Genomic DNA, 20236 nt, shown 5'->3' with positions numbered 1-20236 from the left:
AAAAAAGAACTTTTTGCATTGAAGTTATGTGACAAAAAAAAGTTGTGTGTGTCACTTTTATCCTCTCAATCCCACTCCCTGAAAAGCAAAATTCCATCCATTTTCCGTCAGTGATTTTCATGCTCAATATCGAACTTGGATGTCATGTTGTAGGGACAGGCGAGCCCTGAATCGGGAAAAGTACTGGTATCTGAGACAATGGTGGAGAGCATTTTAGTGTATTGGTGAAACTTTCCCCGTAGCTGAAGAAGAGGAGAAAAGAGTCCCCGAAGACTTGTAGTGCAGCCAATGACGAGAGATCAGGGCGTTTCCTCGCCACTACATCAAAAATTGTACATGCGTATTCCGGAGGGTGTCACCACCTTGTTCTCCTTGCCAAAAATTCAATACATTCACCAACTTGTTCCCATGCTATACCTCACCGTCAGCCCGAATATCTGGCCGATGTTTTGGGTGACGGGAATATAGGGGATATGCCCCTGGCTTCAGCATACCCCTCGCCCATTCAGATTGTCACACATTTTGTCCACACTTTTCCCTCAGTTCCATCAGACACCATCATCACATGCACTTAGCCTATACGACGGATCAGACGTGTTTCTGTCACCAAAAAACCCATCTGTTTCGCTTCTTCCATTCACGCGTAACCCATTGAAAAATCACCGAAGATTTTTCTCAAAACAGTTCCGGAAATTTTTAAAATTTAGACCACATGAAAAAAATCAGCTAAAGAACGTGAGTGAAGTGCCAGAGAGAAATGCAGTGAAAAACACATGGATTAAGTGACAAAAATTGTAAAATGCCATCAAAAAAGTGAAAATATTTCATCCAGGAATTTTTTTTACATGAATTCTACTGTGTAAATTCTGTGACTCTTCATTCAGTTGTAAAACTCTGTGTAAATCAATAAGGATTAAAAATGAGATGAAAGCAACAATGGATACAGTGAGTTGCTGACTGAGGTGTTGCATTTATGAGGAAAATTCTTAATTATTGACTGCTAAACAAGAAAGGATTATGTTGGAATTTTACCCCAATCCGAATTCAGCGGGAATCATGCAAAATCATGAACCTATCTCCAATTCCCTCGATTGCAATGGACGAACAGGTAGGACATGAAGCATATGCTGCACCCGCTAGCCGCTAGCCAACGGCAAATACTCATCTTTTTAAACCTATCCAACGATTAGTTTTTCTTAAAAATTTTACTTTTCAAAATTGAACACTGAAGATTAGATTCGTGAGAAGAATAGCCGCACAAATTAAAAAAAAAGAAAAATTATTCATTTACGCTTCAATTTTTATTCAGACATAATTCCAAGGTTTTATCAAAAATTAAGCCTATAATAAACACAAAACCTATTGCACTAAAAGTAGTACTAAAAAAAAATAATCGAAAAGTTGTATATGCCGGTCATGCCGATAATAGAATTTTAAGATGTATTTTATCATCATTATAAACAAAGATTTGATAATGCGAAAACCGAATAATAATAATTTTAAAAAAAAAATAAAGAAAAGAGCAACAAGAAACACAAAATTATTGATTTTTTTCATTTAAAGATTGATAAGCTTTGTTTTAGATATTTTTATATTGGGACTCGGTTTTACCACTTGCTCATTAAAATTATAATGAAATTATTATTAATAGTTTATAATGATTATTCAAATGTATGATTTATGTCTTTGAATTATACTTAATATTTAGTATTTCGTCAGTTAAATCAGCATTTGTCGTAACTTCCTTTTGACAACTTTTCAGGAGACGAAATTTTCAGTTCAGCATTATTTTTCTTAAAAATTAGTCTCGAATGCGATACTTTTGAGTCAAAATAATAAAAGTGGCACTAATAAACTGTAAAATAACTCGAGAAAATCTTTATAAAATGATTTAAAAGCTAAGATATTGACATATGTGTCCGATGAAACACAATAAGATTTTATCGTAACTTCCGTCGTTTATAAAACCGTAACTTCCAATGTATGGAAATCGTCGAAGTTACAACTATTTTCTAAAATGCATTATATCAATTTGACTTATTCTAGTGATAATAAGCGCCTTTATTTGACTAATTTAGTCAATTAAACTTTTATCCCTGTCCCTAAAAGCTTTCATTTCATAAATTCTAAACTAAACTAAACTAAACTTCCCCAAAAATGGAAGTTACGACAAATTCTGATATTTTTTTCTTAATTAAGGGCACTTACGACAATTTTTGTTTAAATTAATTTTTATTGGGCTTATAAAAGTTTCCATTTCTCAAGTGCTTTAAATAAACAAAATTACGCCACTTAAAATCGCAAAAATGAAGTTACGACAAATGCTGATTTAACTGACGATTTGACCTATTTTTTGATAAACACTTGACCTGCAACAATAGTTTTTTAATTGATTTATAGCAATAATGTTAAAAATATTGTGAATTGTGAATTCTTGTTATTTGTTGTTAATGTAAAAATATATTTACGTAAGGATTATGCCCAGCGCACAGTAACTTTTGTTAGTAAACATGTTTTCAAATTTTTCTATGAGAATAAGCGAGATGACTATATCTCGGTTTCATTCACTCTCACAGAAAAGTCAAAAACATATTTACAAAACAAATTTTATTGAGCGCTGGTCATTATTAAAAAAAAAAACAATTTTCGCAGGTCAAAACTACCTTTTATTGATAAATAGATTAAATTCTAAAAATCAAGTGATTCAAAGACAGAAATCACCCATTTGAACGCTCATTAAAGACAGTTAATGTGAATCGTATAAAAATTTTAGTGAGCAATTAAAATTTTAAAGTATACCAGATGGTTAAGGGTTACGTAGTTCTTGCAATCTCAAAAAATATTTTTTTTCCTTTTTTTTTTGTAACATTTTCTCAAAGTTTCAAGTTACTCCAAGACTAGGACATATAACTTTTAGAAATTTTTGTCGCTATATAGGGGAAAGTACTCAAGTAAGGAAAAGTAAGTAAGGGAAAGTACTCAAGTACTCAAGTACTCAAGTACTCAAGTATTCAAGATGGCGGTTTAACCGATAAAAGGTGTCTAAAGACGAAGGGTTCAGCTGGACTAATTCTAAAACATTCAAAAATGAACAAAATCGCTAGGGCCAATTTTGAGAAAATTTAGAAAAACCTCACTTTTAACTTACTTTAGAAGGATAGCAAACGAATATAGGGGAGCAGGGAATAGAGATTAGATTCGATGAGATAACATCATTTTAGGAGAATATCGAAGACCGGAAGGTGATATCTCTTACCGTTTGAATTTTAGTTGGTCAGAAGACAAAAAAACGCGAAAAACCGTATTTTTAAAATAGGCCTAAATAGGCCTAAAATAGGCACGATTCACTGCCGATTGCTACTGATGCAGCCAGGTTTGAAATTTCATAACGGTTCAAAAAAAAATGCAAATTTGACCAAATCGGTTGAAAAATAGGCCCTTTTGGCCGGCTGACCTTGCATAATTCAAGTGAAGATTTTTCGGTGAAAGGTGTCTCGAAGGACGACATATTCAGCTGAACTACCTCCAAAACATATCCGAAAATTAATGAAATCACTTATAAGCCAATTTTGAAATAAGTCAAAAAACTTTGTTTTTGGAAGGGATGAAATAGGTGGGTGGAGGGTGTTTTGGGTAAGTCGGTTCGCTAGATAATGTTGACTTGTGGAAGATTGTCGAAGTCTAGAAATCGATATCTCTCACTGTCTGGAATCTAGGATGGTGAGAATTTATAAAAATGGATTGTGGAAACTGCTTTCTCATGGAGTTCGAGCAGTTTAAAATTAGAAAAAATCTGCTATTTTAGTCTTCAAAATTCACATAACCCCTTAAAGAGAGCAAAAAAATCTAATCCTTCAATATTTTAATGAATTTAAAGCTGTACTCTCATTTTTTCAAGAGTAAAAAATATATTACGGCCTAATGTGGATGTTCAAATTTTAAATAGATTTAGAATTAATGAATGCATCTAATTTAGTAACATTGTCGAGGAATTATTCCAATGTATGTTTAATCCCTTTTGAAGACCAGTGGGCCTTCGGTGTCCCCAAAAAATTTTTTTTTCTGATTATTTATAGAATACAAAATAATTTTAGATTGTTATAAAAAAATATATATTTTTTGATAGGGTAACCAAGTGTCCCATTTTAGTTCTCAAAGGTTTAAATTTAAACAGAAACAGACTAAGGAATTGTAAAGTGTTCTCGATTCGCGGAATGCTGGAATTCGTGACTATTGCTCTAACAAGAAAAGAAAATTAATAAAGTTTTTTGGGAATCAACACATGGAAAAAAGCAACATATTTACGCGTTCAAACACTTTGCAAAGTTTTTCTTTATGCTTCACTTTAGTTGTAACTCTTTAATAATCAGCTATTTTTTTTTAATATTTAGTTTACCTAAAAGCTTATTCATAATATTAGGAAAAGAATTGAATTAGGCATAGAAAAATAATTTTGGGATTCAAAATTAGTTAAAAACCATTTGGAATCATTAATTTTTGATGCATGGCTTCAAGATAAAAGGGGTTCATTTTTGGTTTTTAAAGAATCTTCGAAGCTAAACTTTTTCTTGCATCCTTGACTTGAAATCTATATGAAACGGTTATGTGTGCTGACTATACTAGAATAACGCAAAAAATAAAAAAGGAAAATATTGTACATAATTAATAATATAGGGGAGACTGGGGCAAAATTTGTCAAACGAAAATTTCAATATTCACTATTTACTAAAATAAAAGAGACTGAGGCATGAAATTTTTATTATAGATAGCCTTCATGAACCTTCTTAAACTTAGAAAGTTTTAAGGGATTCGAGGATGGATTATATAAAATAAAAAATAATGAAATTTTGAGCCCTATTTTTGGAATACAGTAGAGTCTTCTAAATTCGAACACTCGGGGGGTATTTTTGACATTTCTCACCTCCCAAATTCGAACGATTTTTTTCAAAATTCACGAAATTTATGTGAGATTAATTGTACTTTGAATTAAATTACTATACTTTCTCACAAGTCTTTTAGTGGTAACATTCTTCCTTTTCATTTTATACGATCATAATGTATGTAAGCAATCAGGAAGAAGCACATAAATATGATTTTCATTTATCCAGAATACGATTTTTTTAACATAACCCCACAATTGACATTTTGAATCCAAACGTCGTCGTTCGAATTTGAGAGACTCTACTGTATTTGGCTTACAGAAAATACCAATACTGATTAGCTCAATTTAAGCATATTTCTCGTTAAGATAGAGAAAAATTATCTTCGACAAAGTTGTAGAGGAACAAATTTCCTATAAAAACATGTCTATGTGATAGTTTTAATGTTTACGAGAGTAAAACGTCCCAAAATTGTCTGAAAAAAAATTGTCCCAGCAATTTTGAGAATCTCTACAAAATCGACTTTTAGAAAATGATTCGAAAATCACATTTCTTTCGAGATAGACGAAAATAGTCTTCTGCAATGTTGTAGAGCAGTAAATTTCCTATAAGAATATTCTCATTATAAAACGTTTAAGTTTTCTCAGAGCTCGTGAAAGAATTAAATATGCGTTTTGACAAGTTTTGCCCCAGTCTCCCCTAATGAGTCCACAAACTCAAGCTTGAAACGATTTCTCCTAGATCTACAGGCCAATCACAAGGAATCGTAATGAAGCTCTGTGATAATAAGAATTATCACAGATGTTTCTTTACATACAACATTACTTTTTCAATTTATTACCCATTTGCAGCGTGTCCAAAAACTGTTTATACAATATGCCTTTAAGAGATCCTTGCACTTGAAAAAATCTACAATGGATAAAATTTAGATTTGTAGAACTAAATTGCCGGAATATCTAAACAAGACCTGCCAAACAAATTCATACTCCCGTTATGTTGGGGAAATAGATCCCCGAAGTCCCCGAAGGATTAAAGGAAAAATTTTCAGGGCTTACAAAATCAAGGAATTGCATATATTGCTCTCTTTGTATAGAGTATGAACATTAAAATTAAATAAATTAAATAAAATACTTGGACTAACTAAGAGAACTAGTAATAAATTTATTGAAAACTTTGACTCATTTCCACTACTGAGAATTTGGAAGGTTGCAATTCATAAGACAAGTTTAACTCGACAATTACACTAAATAATTTTCCACTATTTTAAGCACCTAGAAAATATATAATCCATTGGACTCATGTTATAATAACACACAAATTTCAAGATATATTTTAACAATTGTGGATGCAATATGCAATAAGAGCACATTGTATAAATCGTAATACCAAAACCATTAAATGGGCATAAAACCATACCTCTCTAATATACATATATTGACCACACAGACATAATTTCCAATAACAATAAAATGTTCAAAAACCTAAAGCTATCAAAAACAAGAATCTGTCCAATGTGATTCATAAGTTGACTCCAAGGTAAACAATAAGGTCTTTTTGAATAGAAAATTATAAATGGCATAAAATAAAGCTCAAGCAATAAAACCTTATTTAAGAACTATTTAAAAAATCTGTTTCTATAATCTAAAATAATTTCTGCCAAGTTTCCTTAGAGTCTTTGTGCAGAAATATACTACAAAATCTTCTGTATGATTGGCTTCTTTCAATCACAAATGCATGATATATTATGTGAAATAATTGATTGATTTATTTGGAGTAGGTATACAATGAAAAGGAATTCAAGAATTCAGACTTGTAAATTGTTTAGAGAAGAAATGTTAAGGGACAGTGGTATCGTATTGGAAAATTGCAACAACAGTCTCCATTAAAATAAACACAAGAAATTTTATGATGTTATTTGTTATTTCTGCACAAAAAGATACAACTTTTTTTCACGTTGCATCCCAAAGGGTTGGATAATATCTCTGCAATTTTGGCGGAGTGCGGGAAAAAAAGAGCCAGCATTTTGCATATACAATGGGACAATTAAATCAGTTTACTGTTGGCTTGTTTTTTAATTAAAAACTCTCACGCCCCAACCCCTCACAAAATACCAACAGGGTTCGTTCCACTGCGAATTTGTTTGGATGTTTTTTTTGTGCTTTATTGTTAATTCATGTTCCAAATTAAATATGAGGTTTTTGATTGCAATTTCGGGTGTGTGGCTTTAGTGTGGAATGACCTCTCTGTGCCAGACCACCCATTTTTGGCTGAAGTCTCTCTCTCACACCTCAATACTTAGCAGGTGCGAAACATTCTCGAGGAAAACCACTAAAAGCTCTTTCTACACTCTAAACTATTTCCTCGTGAATGGATTGTTTACGTTAATCGAAGAGGAAGTCAATTTTCGAGAATGTCTCAGAGTGTGGAGCTTTAAAGAGCTTCTCCAATTGATCTCCAAACTTTGAAGTGCTCCTTGGTATAAGAAAATGCAGCCGATTGCTCCTCATCACTTGCACTGAATATCGATTAAATTAATAGGTGTTTAATTACGCTTGAATTTTTCTGAAGTTTTGCAACGAAAACTTTGTTGCAAGAATTAAAAATACAAAAATATAAAAACTTTAATATATAAAAAGTTTAAAAGTACTAAAAAATAATTTTGCGAAGTTTTTTAACTTGGATTTTACATAAAAATTCCACAACAGCATTAAAGAGAAGTGGACACATACCAACGACCATTACGCCTGTTTCTTCAAAACAAAGAAAGTAATTCCTGGAAGGAGGAATGGTAGCAAAGTTATATACTTTATCGAAAATCTACGGAGCTTGTGTAACTGCACCTATCTTTGAATCACTTTAAAAGCTTATATGATAAAGTATTATCACTGAGAGAAATCCGAAAAAGGTAAAATAACATTCCGGAAATTTTTACTTTACCCTGCAGTATTGATCCGACATCGGTGTTAATATTATGCTTTTTATGTGTATTAGGGGTTAAATATAATAAAAGTTACACTTTTTTATGTCAATTTTATCCTTAAAAAGGTGTAAAATTAACATTAAAAAATGTTGATATATTTTTACACTTAAAATGTGTTAAACTTATAAGGAAAAAAAGTTAATCGCACCCCCGTTTTTTCTCAGTGATGGACAATTTCTCTTTGCTTTTTTACTCCTGAAACCGCTCGAACTCAAAGAGATAGCAGTTATACAAACCTTTCTTCAACTTGTCACCATCCTAGAGCTTAAATGGTAGGAGATATTAGCTTCCGATCTTCGGTGACTCCTAATAAAGGAACGATATTCCTAGACGTTCTTTTTTTGTTTTTCTTTTTAACATAATAAAAAAAAATAAAGGGCAGAAGCTCCAGTAACTAATTACAGTAGTGGTGATTTTCTTTTCTTTCACAAATAACAATTTTTTAACAATAAAAATTGAATTGCCTCCTAAGTACATGCTCAGGATAGTAGAGGAAACTGGGGCAAAACTTGTCAAAACGCATATTTAATTCTGAGAAAACTTAAACGTTTTATAATGAGCATATCCTTATAGGAAATTTACTGTTCTACAACATTGCAGAAGACTATTTTCCTCTATCTCGAAAGAAATGTGATTTTCAAATCATTTTCTAAAAGTCGATTTTGTAGATTCTCAAAATTGCTGGCGCAAATTTTTTCAGTCTTCGGATAATTTGTGACGTTTTACTCTCGCAAACAGGGGCCCATCAAGCCTAATAAAAATGTGAAGCTCTTTTTCACTTTTCCTTGTAAAAATTTTGCAGCTATTGCACAAATTTGCTCGTAGTTCTAGTATAATTTTGGCGAACATTATGAAATATGTATTTTTAGATAGCTTTTAATGCACGATTTCGAAATATATCAGACTGATGAGCCAATTCTCTTTAGGAAAATACTTGCCAATAGTCATCAGTGCCTCTATGCAAAAACGTAAGGAAAAATGAAATGTCGAGAGGCCCCTGCTCGCAAACGTTAAAAATATCAAATAGACATATTTTTATAGGAAATTTATTCCTCTACAACTTTGTCGCAGATAATTTTTCTCTATCTTAACGAGAAATGTGCTTAAATTGAGCCAATCAGTATTGATATTTTCTATAAGCCAAATATTCCAAAAATAAGGCTTAAAATTTCATTACTTTTTATTTTACATAATCCTATCTCGAATACCTTGAAACTTTGTAAGTTTAAGAAGGTTTATGAAGGCTATTTATAATAAAAATTTCAAGCCTCAGTCTCTTTTATTTTAGAAAATAGTGAATATTGAAATTTTCGTTTTGACAAATTTTGCCCCGATCTCCCCTATAATAACGATTTTGAGGTATTATGTAAAGGAAAAGAGAGCGCAAATCGTCCCAACTCCATGATATGTATGGAAATCAATAATTAAAACTCTCCGTGAATAACATTTTCGTATGGTTTTTCGATACCGTAGATGCGGGTGACCTTGCACTCCTGCTTTTCTTAAACTGTTCGTAAACTCTAGCGCCTAAAGGTGATCGTCATACCATCCTTGAGTGCTAGAGTTTAAGAAAAGCTTACGAAAAGCAGGGGTCCAAAGTCACTCGTATCTATGGTACATTCCGCATTTAATACCGGTCTAAATATAGGTTCATAAACTAGCATAAAACTATTTCAACCAAAACCGAAAATTTCGAATGCTTTGACTTTTTACAGTAAAGCGTGTAGTTAAGGCTGTATAACAATTTTAAATACAAAAATATTTGACATTGTCAAAATGTCATTTTGACAATGAAATGGATTTTTGAAATGGATAGGGGAAATCAATGCACAAGATGTCCGCCTAAAATAGTTTTGTAATCATATTTGAAACTTAAATATAAATCATTAGAGCAGTTTTTGAAATATATTAAAGGCAGGACTCTGGTTGGCATAATGTCTCCAGGTGAGTCACCGTTTGTCCAATTCTCCCCACCGCTGAAGGATACTTTCGCTCTCAGGAAGGGATCCTCTCACTTGGAAAACAAGGATATAAAGCAAATGACCTAGCACAGTGTTAAGGAGTTACGTAAATCACACAGACTAAAAGACATATTTCCTTGGAGTCTTTTCACAACATAATCACGAAATATATTTAATTCAAACTCTTGAGCATATAAAAATGCAACATTTAAACTATACTTTCTGAAATTTTCAATTAAAAAATTTTACAAATTTTAAATAAATCATACTTTTAGGAGGAAAAGATTTTACAGAGCATATTTGTCTAACGTCAAAAAACTTATTTCCTATTAGCTCGTTAAACTCGTACTTGAACGGAAGATTTTTTCATTTTGATCACAACTTATTTTACAAGACAAAACGTCGCGTATAATGTTCAACGCACAATTGCTTTTGTTTATAAACATGTTTTCAAAATTTCCTATGAGAGTGAGCGAGATGACTAGATCTAGGTTTCACTCCCTCTCATTGAAATGTCAAAAAATATGTTTACTAAACAAAAGTTATTGTGCGTTGGGCATAAAACACGCCGAAAATTGTATTTTTTCATACTAAATTCTCCCAAAATATAAATTTCATTTTAAAAAGAAATGTAAAAAGAAATATATCGTTCAATTTATAAGTAGATTAACTTATCAGCTTACAGGAAATATTTAGGTTTTTGTCGTCAGATGAATCTATTTTGCGAAATCTTGTCAATCGAAAAATATATTTTTTTTGTATGCGAATTTTTAATATTTTTAAATGGAAATTTTAGAAAATGGGTAAATTAAGATAATACAAAACCTGCTCCAAATGGAAATTTTTCGCTACTCCAAATGGAAACGTCATTGTTCTCACGATAAATACAGTACTAAATTACTATATTTATATATTTTCTATACAACAGTTTCATAATAATAATAATAATATATATAATATATTATTATTATATAATATAATAATATATAATATAATATATAGATTATATCCAAAAGGTATATGTCATATTTCTGGCTAATTTTAGTTAAATTAAATGCTAATCTTTATTGATATCAGTATGTGAAGTTTTCAAATGAATTAAATTAATTATCTATTTCGTGAACAAAAAGGGTTTTTCTGAAGTGTCTGAAAATGCTTCAATAGGAAACCCCGGAAATATGATTTTTTTGGAGAGATTTTCTTATTGTCCTCGAATGGGAAATGAGAAAAGAGCAGGAATAAGAACAAATCCTGTACTCAGGAGCAACTCAACAAGGTTTTGGAAGCCTTTCGTCGCGGTTTCACTTACACTGTTTGTCTCCAATTAGAAACTTTCCCTTGTCTCCATTTGGATTAATTTGTTTCGAATAGAAGCATTTTACACTCGCGTATTTTTCTTGTATTTAAGAAGTTTTCAAATTATATCTAAAGAATTTTCACTAAACAGTAACATTCTAGAAGAGTGAAGGAGCAAATTTATGTAATTCTCTTCAGAAAAAATATGAACTTAATGTGTTGAATCTTCTGTCAAAGTTAAAGCGTCTGGAAATGGTTTTGAATTAGGACATTTATCCCACATAGTTTAAATGTTGTACTTTTATATCCCGAAAGAAAATTAATTAAAATAAAAAATTAGTATTGAAAAGAAAAATTGAGAAAATACGGATTTTTCGAGTCCTTGAGGCCCACGTAACCCCTTAAGAAGGAAAGAAGTCCACTGAAAAAAAACGGGGGTGCGATTAACTTTTTTTCGTCATAACTTTAACACTTTAGGTGTAAAAAATTATCAACATTTTTAATGTTAATTTTACACCTTTTAAGAGTAAAATCAACATGAAAAACGGGTAACTTTAACCCCTAATACTCTTAAAAAGCATAATATTTACACCGATTTCGGGTCAATACTGCAGGGTAAAATTAACATTTCCGGAATGTTATTTTAACTTTTTCGGATTTCTCACAGTGCAGTGTGGAAATGGAAACTCTTTTCAATGAAACTGTTTTCTGTTTGTTGGAATTAATATTAAATTATTAAAAATATTGTTATAAAAGAAAAGACTGAGTAGAATCTCATCATAAATAATAAAGACATGATATTCTGTATAATTCAATTAAGGATTTTTTTAACAGAGTTAGAGTTGACATTGCCGTGTAGACGAAATTAGGGGCTCTAAAGAGCTTCTCTTTCCGTACAGAAGTAGATCTTGAAAAATTCGAAAATCTATTTGAAGATCCAAAAAAAGACTTTCTTACTTCTTAATACTTTCGCAAGGTGGCAGAAGTTACATCCTGTTCGAATTTCGAAGTGCTCAAGTGTCAAAATGTGACAGTCTTCACATTTGTGAGGAAAAAACAGAACAACGACGTTTACTGTTCTTGTCCCAGTATTTAATCACTCCATAATCACTGAGTAACTCTTTTGCCAACTTTTTAGTGTAATATTTGATAAATTTTCCCCAACTTTTTCGAATATTTAATATGAAAATTCGAAATTGAATTTGAATTCTTCGAACATCAACGACTTTTTGTGCAAATAGAGTTCCATTTACCTTTTATCCAAGACACTATTGGAGAAGTAAAATCTACTTCTGATTGGGCTCTCTATGTCTAATTGCCTGATAACTCAAGTTCATTCCGTTTTTTAATCTGTATCGGAAAACTATATCTCCGGTCCGGTGAAAAGCTTTCTAAAAAAAAAACTAACATTGTTTGTATTTGAACAAAATAAACCAATTATTTATTGGTACTTTACCGATTCATTACTAATTGAACTGATTGATATCGATGTAATCGCATTAAAAATTACTAAACCTCTTTAAAAAATTAAAATTTGATAAAATCGATAAAAGAGATGAGGTGATTAGAGTGGTTGAATTTTAACCTTGTAAAAATGTCCAAGTGAACATTTTACCTGGACCTTTTTGAAAAAGTTTGTAAAAAGTTTTTGTATATGATTAAAGGACGAAAGAATACTTCTGTAAACCTACGCAATTTTATTTAAATTGAGAATAAGAGAGAGCATTATCTCACTAATAGACTCCATTAGCCAGGGTACTTAATAAGCTTAATAACTTACGTGAACAATAATTTTACTGCATTTTAGTTTTTTTATTGGAATTTTATTGGAAACCCTTCAAAATGTGTTATTAATGATAACAATTGAAAAATAAACTATTATGTAAATTTTTTAATACCAATTGAAGCCATGCATTAGTTTTTATAGAAATAGACATATTTTGTGCCTTCTAAAAATATATATTCCGTAGGAAAAAAAGCCAGAAAAAGTATTGTGATTTTATTGAATTATCGATATTGTCAAATAAACAAAATTGAATAATTTTGAATATCAAGTACCTGATTAGATTAAAGCCATTCATGTGGTATTCAATAAATCTCTCTTGATTAGGCAAATGTTGGGGATTTATCAGTTTGATAAGAATTTTATTAGTTTGCTTAAAGTTGTATTATTTTGCAGAAGTCGGCATCAAATGCGAGAAAAACTACGAAATCTGTGAGGGATGTGGCCAGAAAATTCACGACAGATACCTTATGAGAGTTGCAGATGCGAGTTGGCACGAACACTGCCTAGCCTGTTGTGTCTGTGGTGTACCTCTCAATCATTCCTGCTATTCCAGAAACACAAAACTCTATTGCAAGGCAGATTATGATAGGTAAAAATATTAAATCATCTAAAAGTTAATCTATACTGAAACTATGTCAATTTTCCGCAGAATCTTCAGCGTAAAATGTTCTAGATGTAGTGAACGTGTCCTGCCACATGATATGGTGATGCGGGTCCAGAACTATGTTTATCACCTGTCCTGTTTCATCTGTGGCATCTGTTGTCGGCAGCTTGAAAAAGGGGAGCACTACTTCGTGCGTGCTGGACAATTATTCTGTCGCTTGGATTACGAGAAAGACTTTTATATGTCACCGCATGACGACGACATGCTCCTGGATGACTCTGTGCGTCCTCGAGATGGAAGAAGAGGTCCTAAGCGACCACGGACGATTCTTACGTCTGCACAGAGGCGTCAATTTAAGGCCTCGTTTGAGGTCTCCCCTAAACCCTGTCGTAAGGTCCGTGAGGCCCTAGCTAAGGATACTGGCCTATCTGTACGAGTAGTTCAGGTGTGGTTCCAAAATCAGAGAGCAAAAATGAAAAAGATTCAACGAAAAGCGAAACAAGACGGAGATAAGAAGGATGACGCTGTAAAGGAGGAGAAGGGCATTAAGCAAGAATCACCAAATAGCGATCACGGTCACTATATCGGCATGGATAGTTCATTCGGTTCTGCCAGTCAACCTCTGAATCCTAATATTCCTTATTCTCCGGATGGTAAGGATTTTATTAATGTTTTTAAAATAAATATTTTGATTGAAACTCTTGGAAAATCCAATAAACTTTGGAGGCTATGAGCCTTTCATTATAAATTTGGTATGTGATCAATTTTGATTGACTAGTCAAGGGGAACTTAGCGCAAAATGTGGCAAGTTGAAATTTTTAAATTCTATATCTTCCACACTGAGAAAAATAAAAGAGGCTACGATTAACTTTTTTTCGTCATAACTTTAATACTTTTCGGGTGTAAAAATATATCAACATTTTTAAATGTCAATTTTACACCTTTTGAGGGTAAAATCAACATGAAAAAGGGTAACTTTAACCCATAATACACCTAAAAAGGGTAATATTTACACCGATTTCGGATCAATACTGCAGGGTAACATTAACATTTCCGGAAGGTTATTTTAACTTTTTCGGAATTCTCTCAGTGCAAGGATATCTCCAGGATTTTGTATCATTCCGCAATCGCCAACTAAATACGTACATTAGTAAGCCAAAGGGAAAGAAATTTACAATTCGTTTTTTTCAACTTGTTATTTGACTAGAGTCCGAAGAACAAGAGATATCAACTTCCTGTCATCGGTGACCCTCCCCACAAAAAAGAACATTATCTAGAGGTATTTTTCTCTTTTTCTCACCTCTTTTACATTACTCAATAAAGCAACTAAGGGAAAAGTATGGCATAGGTAAATCTTGTTAAAAAAAAAGAGATGATAAAGTATCCTAGCTTTCCCAAATGCTCGAACTCACGAGATAGAGCTCTCTATGAGTTAATATGGTATTTTGGTGTTTACTGATCTTACTAGAGAACAAAATGATTCATAAATAACAGCGTTTAAAAATCGAAAATTGGTAAATAAATAAGCTTTCTAGAATATTTTGGAATGAATTACAAGCATACGGAAAACAAAAAATGAAAATACGAAAACTATAAGTCATTTACACATATTTAACCGATTCATTACTGATTTCAAGACCTTTCTAAAAAATCCAAAATTAACCAAATCGGTTGAAAAAATAGGCCCCTTGGAGTGATTAAACTTTGACCTTTGAAAATTCAAGATGGCGATTTTTTTAGATCATAGTTATTATTGTACAAATTGTCCCTTGGATGACCGCTAAAATATTTTCAAAAATAAAAGATTTCGTAGGGTAAGATGGGGTAATTTGGAATTATGTCTATATTAGAATTTTGGGTTTTTCTCACTGTTTGAAATGGTCAAAGAAAAAAAAGGAAACCACGAAGAAGACGAAGAACTACAGTAGAGCCGCGCTATAGGCCATATTTGGTTCCAGATTTGACACTTGGGTCGCTCGCACTATAGTCCATATAATTTTTTAAAATTATCAACGACTTTTAGTATTGAAATTGCTCGAAGAATTCCACTTTCTTTGCGATTGTGGTACTTGTCTTCGCTTTTTTCATTATGGATCACAATTATCACAACTACTCAATAAAGTTTGCCAAAAATATTAAAATAATTATGACAACATTGCATGTCGTGTACTAAAAAACATAACCTAACTTGAAATCAGTGTTTTGAAATCAACGGTCGATAAATTGTGGACTATAGAGCGATGGCCTATAGCGGGGTTCTACTGTACAAGACTTTACATTCGAAAGTAACTTCTTCGTTTTTTTTTCCTTTCGCCATATAGAATTCTTAGAAAATCTCAAAGTTCCTAATTAGACATGGTTCCAAATTACAGTAGACTGTTTCAAATTCGAGCATTTGGGACTGAAATGTCACCCGAATTAGAGAGAAATTCGGGCGTCAAATTATTTGAAATGCAACGATTTTCTGTTCTTTTGCTTGCTGATATTAGGTTTATATACTCACATTTTAAATTGCATTAAAACTTCTTAATAATACAAAATCACATTATAACTAAGGCAAATCATGGCAAATTTGAGCATATTTGCTTCATTCGAAAACTTAGAAAATGTCAATAAACTTTTATTTTCAAATTTAACTGATGACCGAATTAAAAAGTAGTCCGATCTTAAAAGAGCTGAATTAGCTAGAGTCTACTATACCCCATCTTACCCTTTGCCCTAGACACACTTACGACTTAAGCCGAGAGACGACTTAAGTGGAAAATGATATAAATGAAGTTTAACAACTATGTCGAATATAATTTACGTTAAGCCGTCTCCCGGCTAATCCTCAGGCCTGTCAAGGATCTTAGGCGCCGTTTTCGAAATAAACCAAAAAAAAACATGGTTTTGGAGGGGCTGGGAGTGTGAGAGAAATAAAAATCATACTAATGATCTTTGGGTCATCTTAACATCTTAAGGGGGGTCACCGAAAACCGAAAGCTTGTATCTCTTACCTTTTGGCTTCTAGTTGGGTTACAAATTTACCGACAGTAAACTTGCAACGGAAGTTGATATCTTTTATCGTTTATGCAGTTTGAGCTCCAGAACGGTGATAAATTGAAAAAAGTCAATTATATAACTGCTCTCTCTTAGAGTTCTAGCAGTAATAATAAATTAAAATTATGAAAGAATCACAACCAATTTCACTTATTACCTAAACCTTTCTTACGAACTCGATACACTTAACCCATTCCTTACCATGGTATTATACATTATACGCAAATTGAGTGATTTTAGATAATTTATTCCTGGGCAACTTTTATCCGAATTGCTGTCGGGAATGGATTTTTGGTAACTTTAGTTCTTCAATTACTTGGGAAAATTGGTCCGACAGAGATGAAAATACATTTTGTTATTGTTTTCTTGCTTCGCGGAAGGTCATGCAAAATTTTTGCTCAAAATGGCGGACGGAAAATTCGACATTCCGTTGAATTTGTTAAAATTGGCCTTCATCCCCTCTTTCCTGATTTGAATTCTAGTTGCCAATTTGTTTTATCGGATAGTTACTCTATCTAAATTCTAAAACAATAGAGTTTGTAATGACTTCGGCACACAGATAGATCAGGAAAATTTCACGAAGACGAAATTTGAATCCCTTTCTTTCTTACACGTTTTGCGTATGTCTGTCTCATTCTTTCGCTCTCCAAATTCGATTGAGCTAAATTGAATTTGGTGTGATGTTCAAAAGAAGAAGAAGAGTGCGAAAGAATGAGATAGTCATATGCAAAATGTGTGAGAAAGAAAGTGATTCGAATTTCGACTTCATGAAATTTTCCTGACCAAAAAGGTGTGCTACAGCTATAATCAATTAAAGCACAAGATTTAAATTGAGCGACCGTTAAGACGTGTGTTTGACAGGGGCTCCCTGCGCCCCCATAAGATAAATTTTTTTCTTTTCAAAAAATTCATCTATTAATCTGTAGGAAACTAATCCCAAAATATGAACATTCTATCTCAAGTATTTCTGGTACATTGACTGAATGGGTTAACTAAATCGAAATTTTTGTCTTTTGTAGATTATCCTGGAAATTCCGGGGACAGTTTCTGCAGCTCAGATGTATCTCTGGACGGCAGCAGCTTCGATCATTTAGACGAAGGTACATCCGACACGCTATCCCTGCAAAATCTAGACCTTCAGACGGGCCATGGTCAGAGTGGAGGCCATGAGAGTTTAGTGTCCCTCACAGCGGGCGTGATAAACCCCATCGATAAGCTGTATCTCATGCAAAACTCCTACTTCAGCTCCGACCAATGAGACACAGAGTAAAGCAAGAACGGGGAAAATTTACTACTTTTATAAGAAAAAAAAACAGAAGCTTTTCACCTTTCCCTGAAATCTTGGACAGACTTGGATGGACTGCAGTCACCTTGTTACTAATAGGGCATATAATTTCCCCCTCCGGAGAAGCAAAAATATCTCAAGAATAAGTGTATTTAATTGAAATAATTGTGATGATACCTAGTCATTATAGAGAACTGCAAAGCTCTCTCTCAACCAGGGAGAGATTTGTGTAATTTTCGCAGCAGATTTAATTTTATGTAACGAAATCAAATAAAAAATCATTTGGAGTATGTTGAGAAAAGCAATTGAAATTGTAATATATATTCTAGAAGATGAATTATATATGTATAAAAATGCCAGACTTTCCTTTTTTATCACCCCGCCTTTCTACCTTGTGCTGACCACAGCTTCTTTCCGGGCGGCGTCCTGAAGCAATTGTGTGTCCACTTCGTCACTGGGCAGCTGAACGTACCGGACTACTGAGCCTCGGATGAAGCAGTTTTTCACAGAGAGCATATGGGGATATTTGTCCGGGTCTGTTACACTAATATCTGTAAGCTTGATATTGAGGTATTGATCCACCGAATGAAGGGTACCACATATGCTAGAAGCACCAAAAAATATTTCATCAGCGTCAAGATATTCCCGGACAACTTTTTTGAGGTTAACTCACCATAAATCGTTTTTCAACTCCACAACCACGTCCTTTCCGACAAGTGACTTGAAGAATGAGTAGAATAGCTACAAGAGAATATCAACAAAGTTAATTTACTGCTTTAAATTTGATTCTTCAATAGAAATTACCATTTTTCACATTGAATGCAAACTTTTGTGTTTATACTTTTGGGAGTTGAGCGACAGTGTGAAGTTACACTTAATTCATTGTTCGCGCTCTTTTGAATCCCACCCAAAATATTTGAATTTAAAAGAAAACCATTTTTTGAAATTAAAATATATCAACGATAAAAAATATTTTCCTTGAAGATTTTTAAAAGATTTCTACTTATTTTAAACATCTCAATATAACATTTTGAGTTTCATTTAGTAGTCTTGCATCTCTTTCTCTTGCATGATTTAGTAACAACATGATTATTTACCAATTTTTTATCATAATTTAAAAAGCTAGTGATAAACCAAAATATAATTGTTATTGTTATATGTAATTTTGTCATTGAAAATTCGGTTTATGGACAAACTCGAAAAAGGTGAGATTTTTTAGAAAAAAAACTTCAAAATGGTTGAAGAATCCCGTCGAGCCAATTAATTTTAATCTTCAATTGTCAACGTCATCAGTGAAAATTTACAAAAAAATTCCATTATAGGTATTCAAATTCGTAAATTGGGGAAGAGGGGCACCTTTGAATTAGGACAACTTATATAATTTTTTCTACTATTTTTAAATGGAATTACATCATGATGTAATTTAGCTCCACAAATCATTTATGAAGCTAAAATTCATCATAATAAGGATAAAAATTATATATAAAAATTTCATTCATTTTTTTATGTGAAAATATATTTATCCTTTAATTTAAGTAAATTTAAGCCAATTTTTGTGAGCCTTTTTATAATAAATCTAACTAAAAATAAGTCTAACTTTTTATAATAAATAGATTAAATATTGAATATTAAGGGGGAGCCTGAATTACAAGTTTAAAAGAATCTATTTATTATCATTTAAATTGATAGATAAACTATATAAAAATATGGGTCTCGGTCAAAATCCCGAAAGCCAAAATCCCGAAAGCCAAAATCTCGAATTCTTAAAAGTGTCATAGCTACTCCCACGATTGCACCCACGATTTTTGGAGGCAAAGGGAAATTTTCTGTGTCTTGGAAAATTGTTCTAAACATTTTCCCCAGTATAATTTCATCCCTTTCAGGATTTTGAACATTCGGGATTTTGGCTTTCGGGATTTTGGCCTTTTCGGGATTTTGGCTGCCACCGTAAAAATATACCACAAAAGTTTAAGGGTCCAATTCGAATTATTTCCGAAGATACAGATAAGTAAACAAATAAAGCTCCAAACTTTTTCGTTGCTGAAGCCCAGCAGATATCCAAGAGTTTAGTAAAATACGTTTTTTTTTATTTTAATTTTTACAATTTCTTTTAGTTGGAAGAGAAGATAGCGAAAATCTTAATATTCGAATGAAATGAATAAAAGCTCATTCTCTTGAAAATTAAATTATCTTCTAGTTGAATCTTAAATGGTCTTTGAAAAAATAATTTGTCTTTTACAGTTTGTATATTATCGTCTGAAAATAAGAATTAAAAAAAAAACCTTTAAAAAAGTTCTTGTTTTCAATTTTCTCCGCTTTTTCCTTGTTACTGAATATTAATTTTTTAGATTAATTTTTTTACTCAATAATTATGGGCTGCAGATTTCCCGCCAAATAAGCAATAA

The 20236-nt window shown here is 32.2% G+C and overlaps 2 protein-coding genes across 2 annotated transcripts; one reads left to right on the top strand and one right to left on the bottom strand.

Annotated features, from left to right (window-relative positions):
- The first annotated feature begins 441 nt into the window (after positions 1-441).
- On the top strand, positions 442-18192 carry LOC129801364 (LIM homeobox transcription factor 1-beta). Its single transcript, XM_055846309.1, has 4 exons — positions 442-1108; positions 13297-13492; positions 13553-14160; positions 17566-18192. The coding sequence occupies exons 1-4, from the start codon at positions 1018-1020 to the stop codon at positions 17802-17804; spliced, it is 1134 nt and encodes a 377-aa protein (XP_055702284.1). The 5' UTR covers positions 442-1017; the 3' UTR covers positions 17805-18192.
- On the bottom strand, positions 18120-18707 carry LOC129801373 (U6 snRNA-associated Sm-like protein LSm2). The gene is made up of 3 exons (XM_055846326.1): positions 18636-18707; positions 18505-18572; positions 18120-18435 (listed from the first exon to the last, which is right to left on the bottom strand). The coding sequence occupies exons 1-3, from the start codon at positions 18636-18638 to the stop codon at positions 18219-18221; spliced, it is 288 nt and encodes a 95-aa protein (XP_055702301.1). The 5' UTR covers positions 18639-18707; the 3' UTR covers positions 18120-18218.
- Positions 18708-20236: the final 1529 nt, after the last annotated feature.

Source organism: Phlebotomus papatasi, chromosome 2 (assembly GCF_024763615.1).
Source record: "Phlebotomus papatasi isolate M1 chromosome 2, Ppap_2.1, whole genome shotgun sequence".
NCBI lineage: Eukaryota > Metazoa > Arthropoda > Insecta > Diptera > Psychodidae > Phlebotomus > Phlebotomus papatasi.
The sequence above is the reverse complement of the archived record's forward strand: the minus strand, read 5'-3'. Positions and strand labels throughout refer to the sequence as shown.

Bases quoted from the DNA above. Each gene is read 5' to 3' on its own strand.
- LOC129801364 (XM_055846309.1), top strand. From the start codon at position 1,018: ATGTTGGAATTTTACCCCAATCCGAATTCAGCGGGAATCATGCAAAAT. The intron at 1,109-13,296 runs GTAGGACATGAA...ATTATTTTGCAG, and splicing joins CGATTGCAATGGACGAACAG to AAGTCGGCATCAAATGCGAG. The intron at 14,161-17,565 runs GTAAGGATTTTA...TGTCTTTTGTAG, and splicing joins TATTCCTTATTCTCCGGATG to ATTATCCTGGAAATTCCGGG.
- LOC129801373 (XM_055846326.1), bottom strand. The intron at 18,436-18,504 runs GTGAGTTAACCT...TGGTGCTTCTAG, and splicing joins GAGTTGAAAAACGATTTATG to CATATGTGGTACCCTTCATT.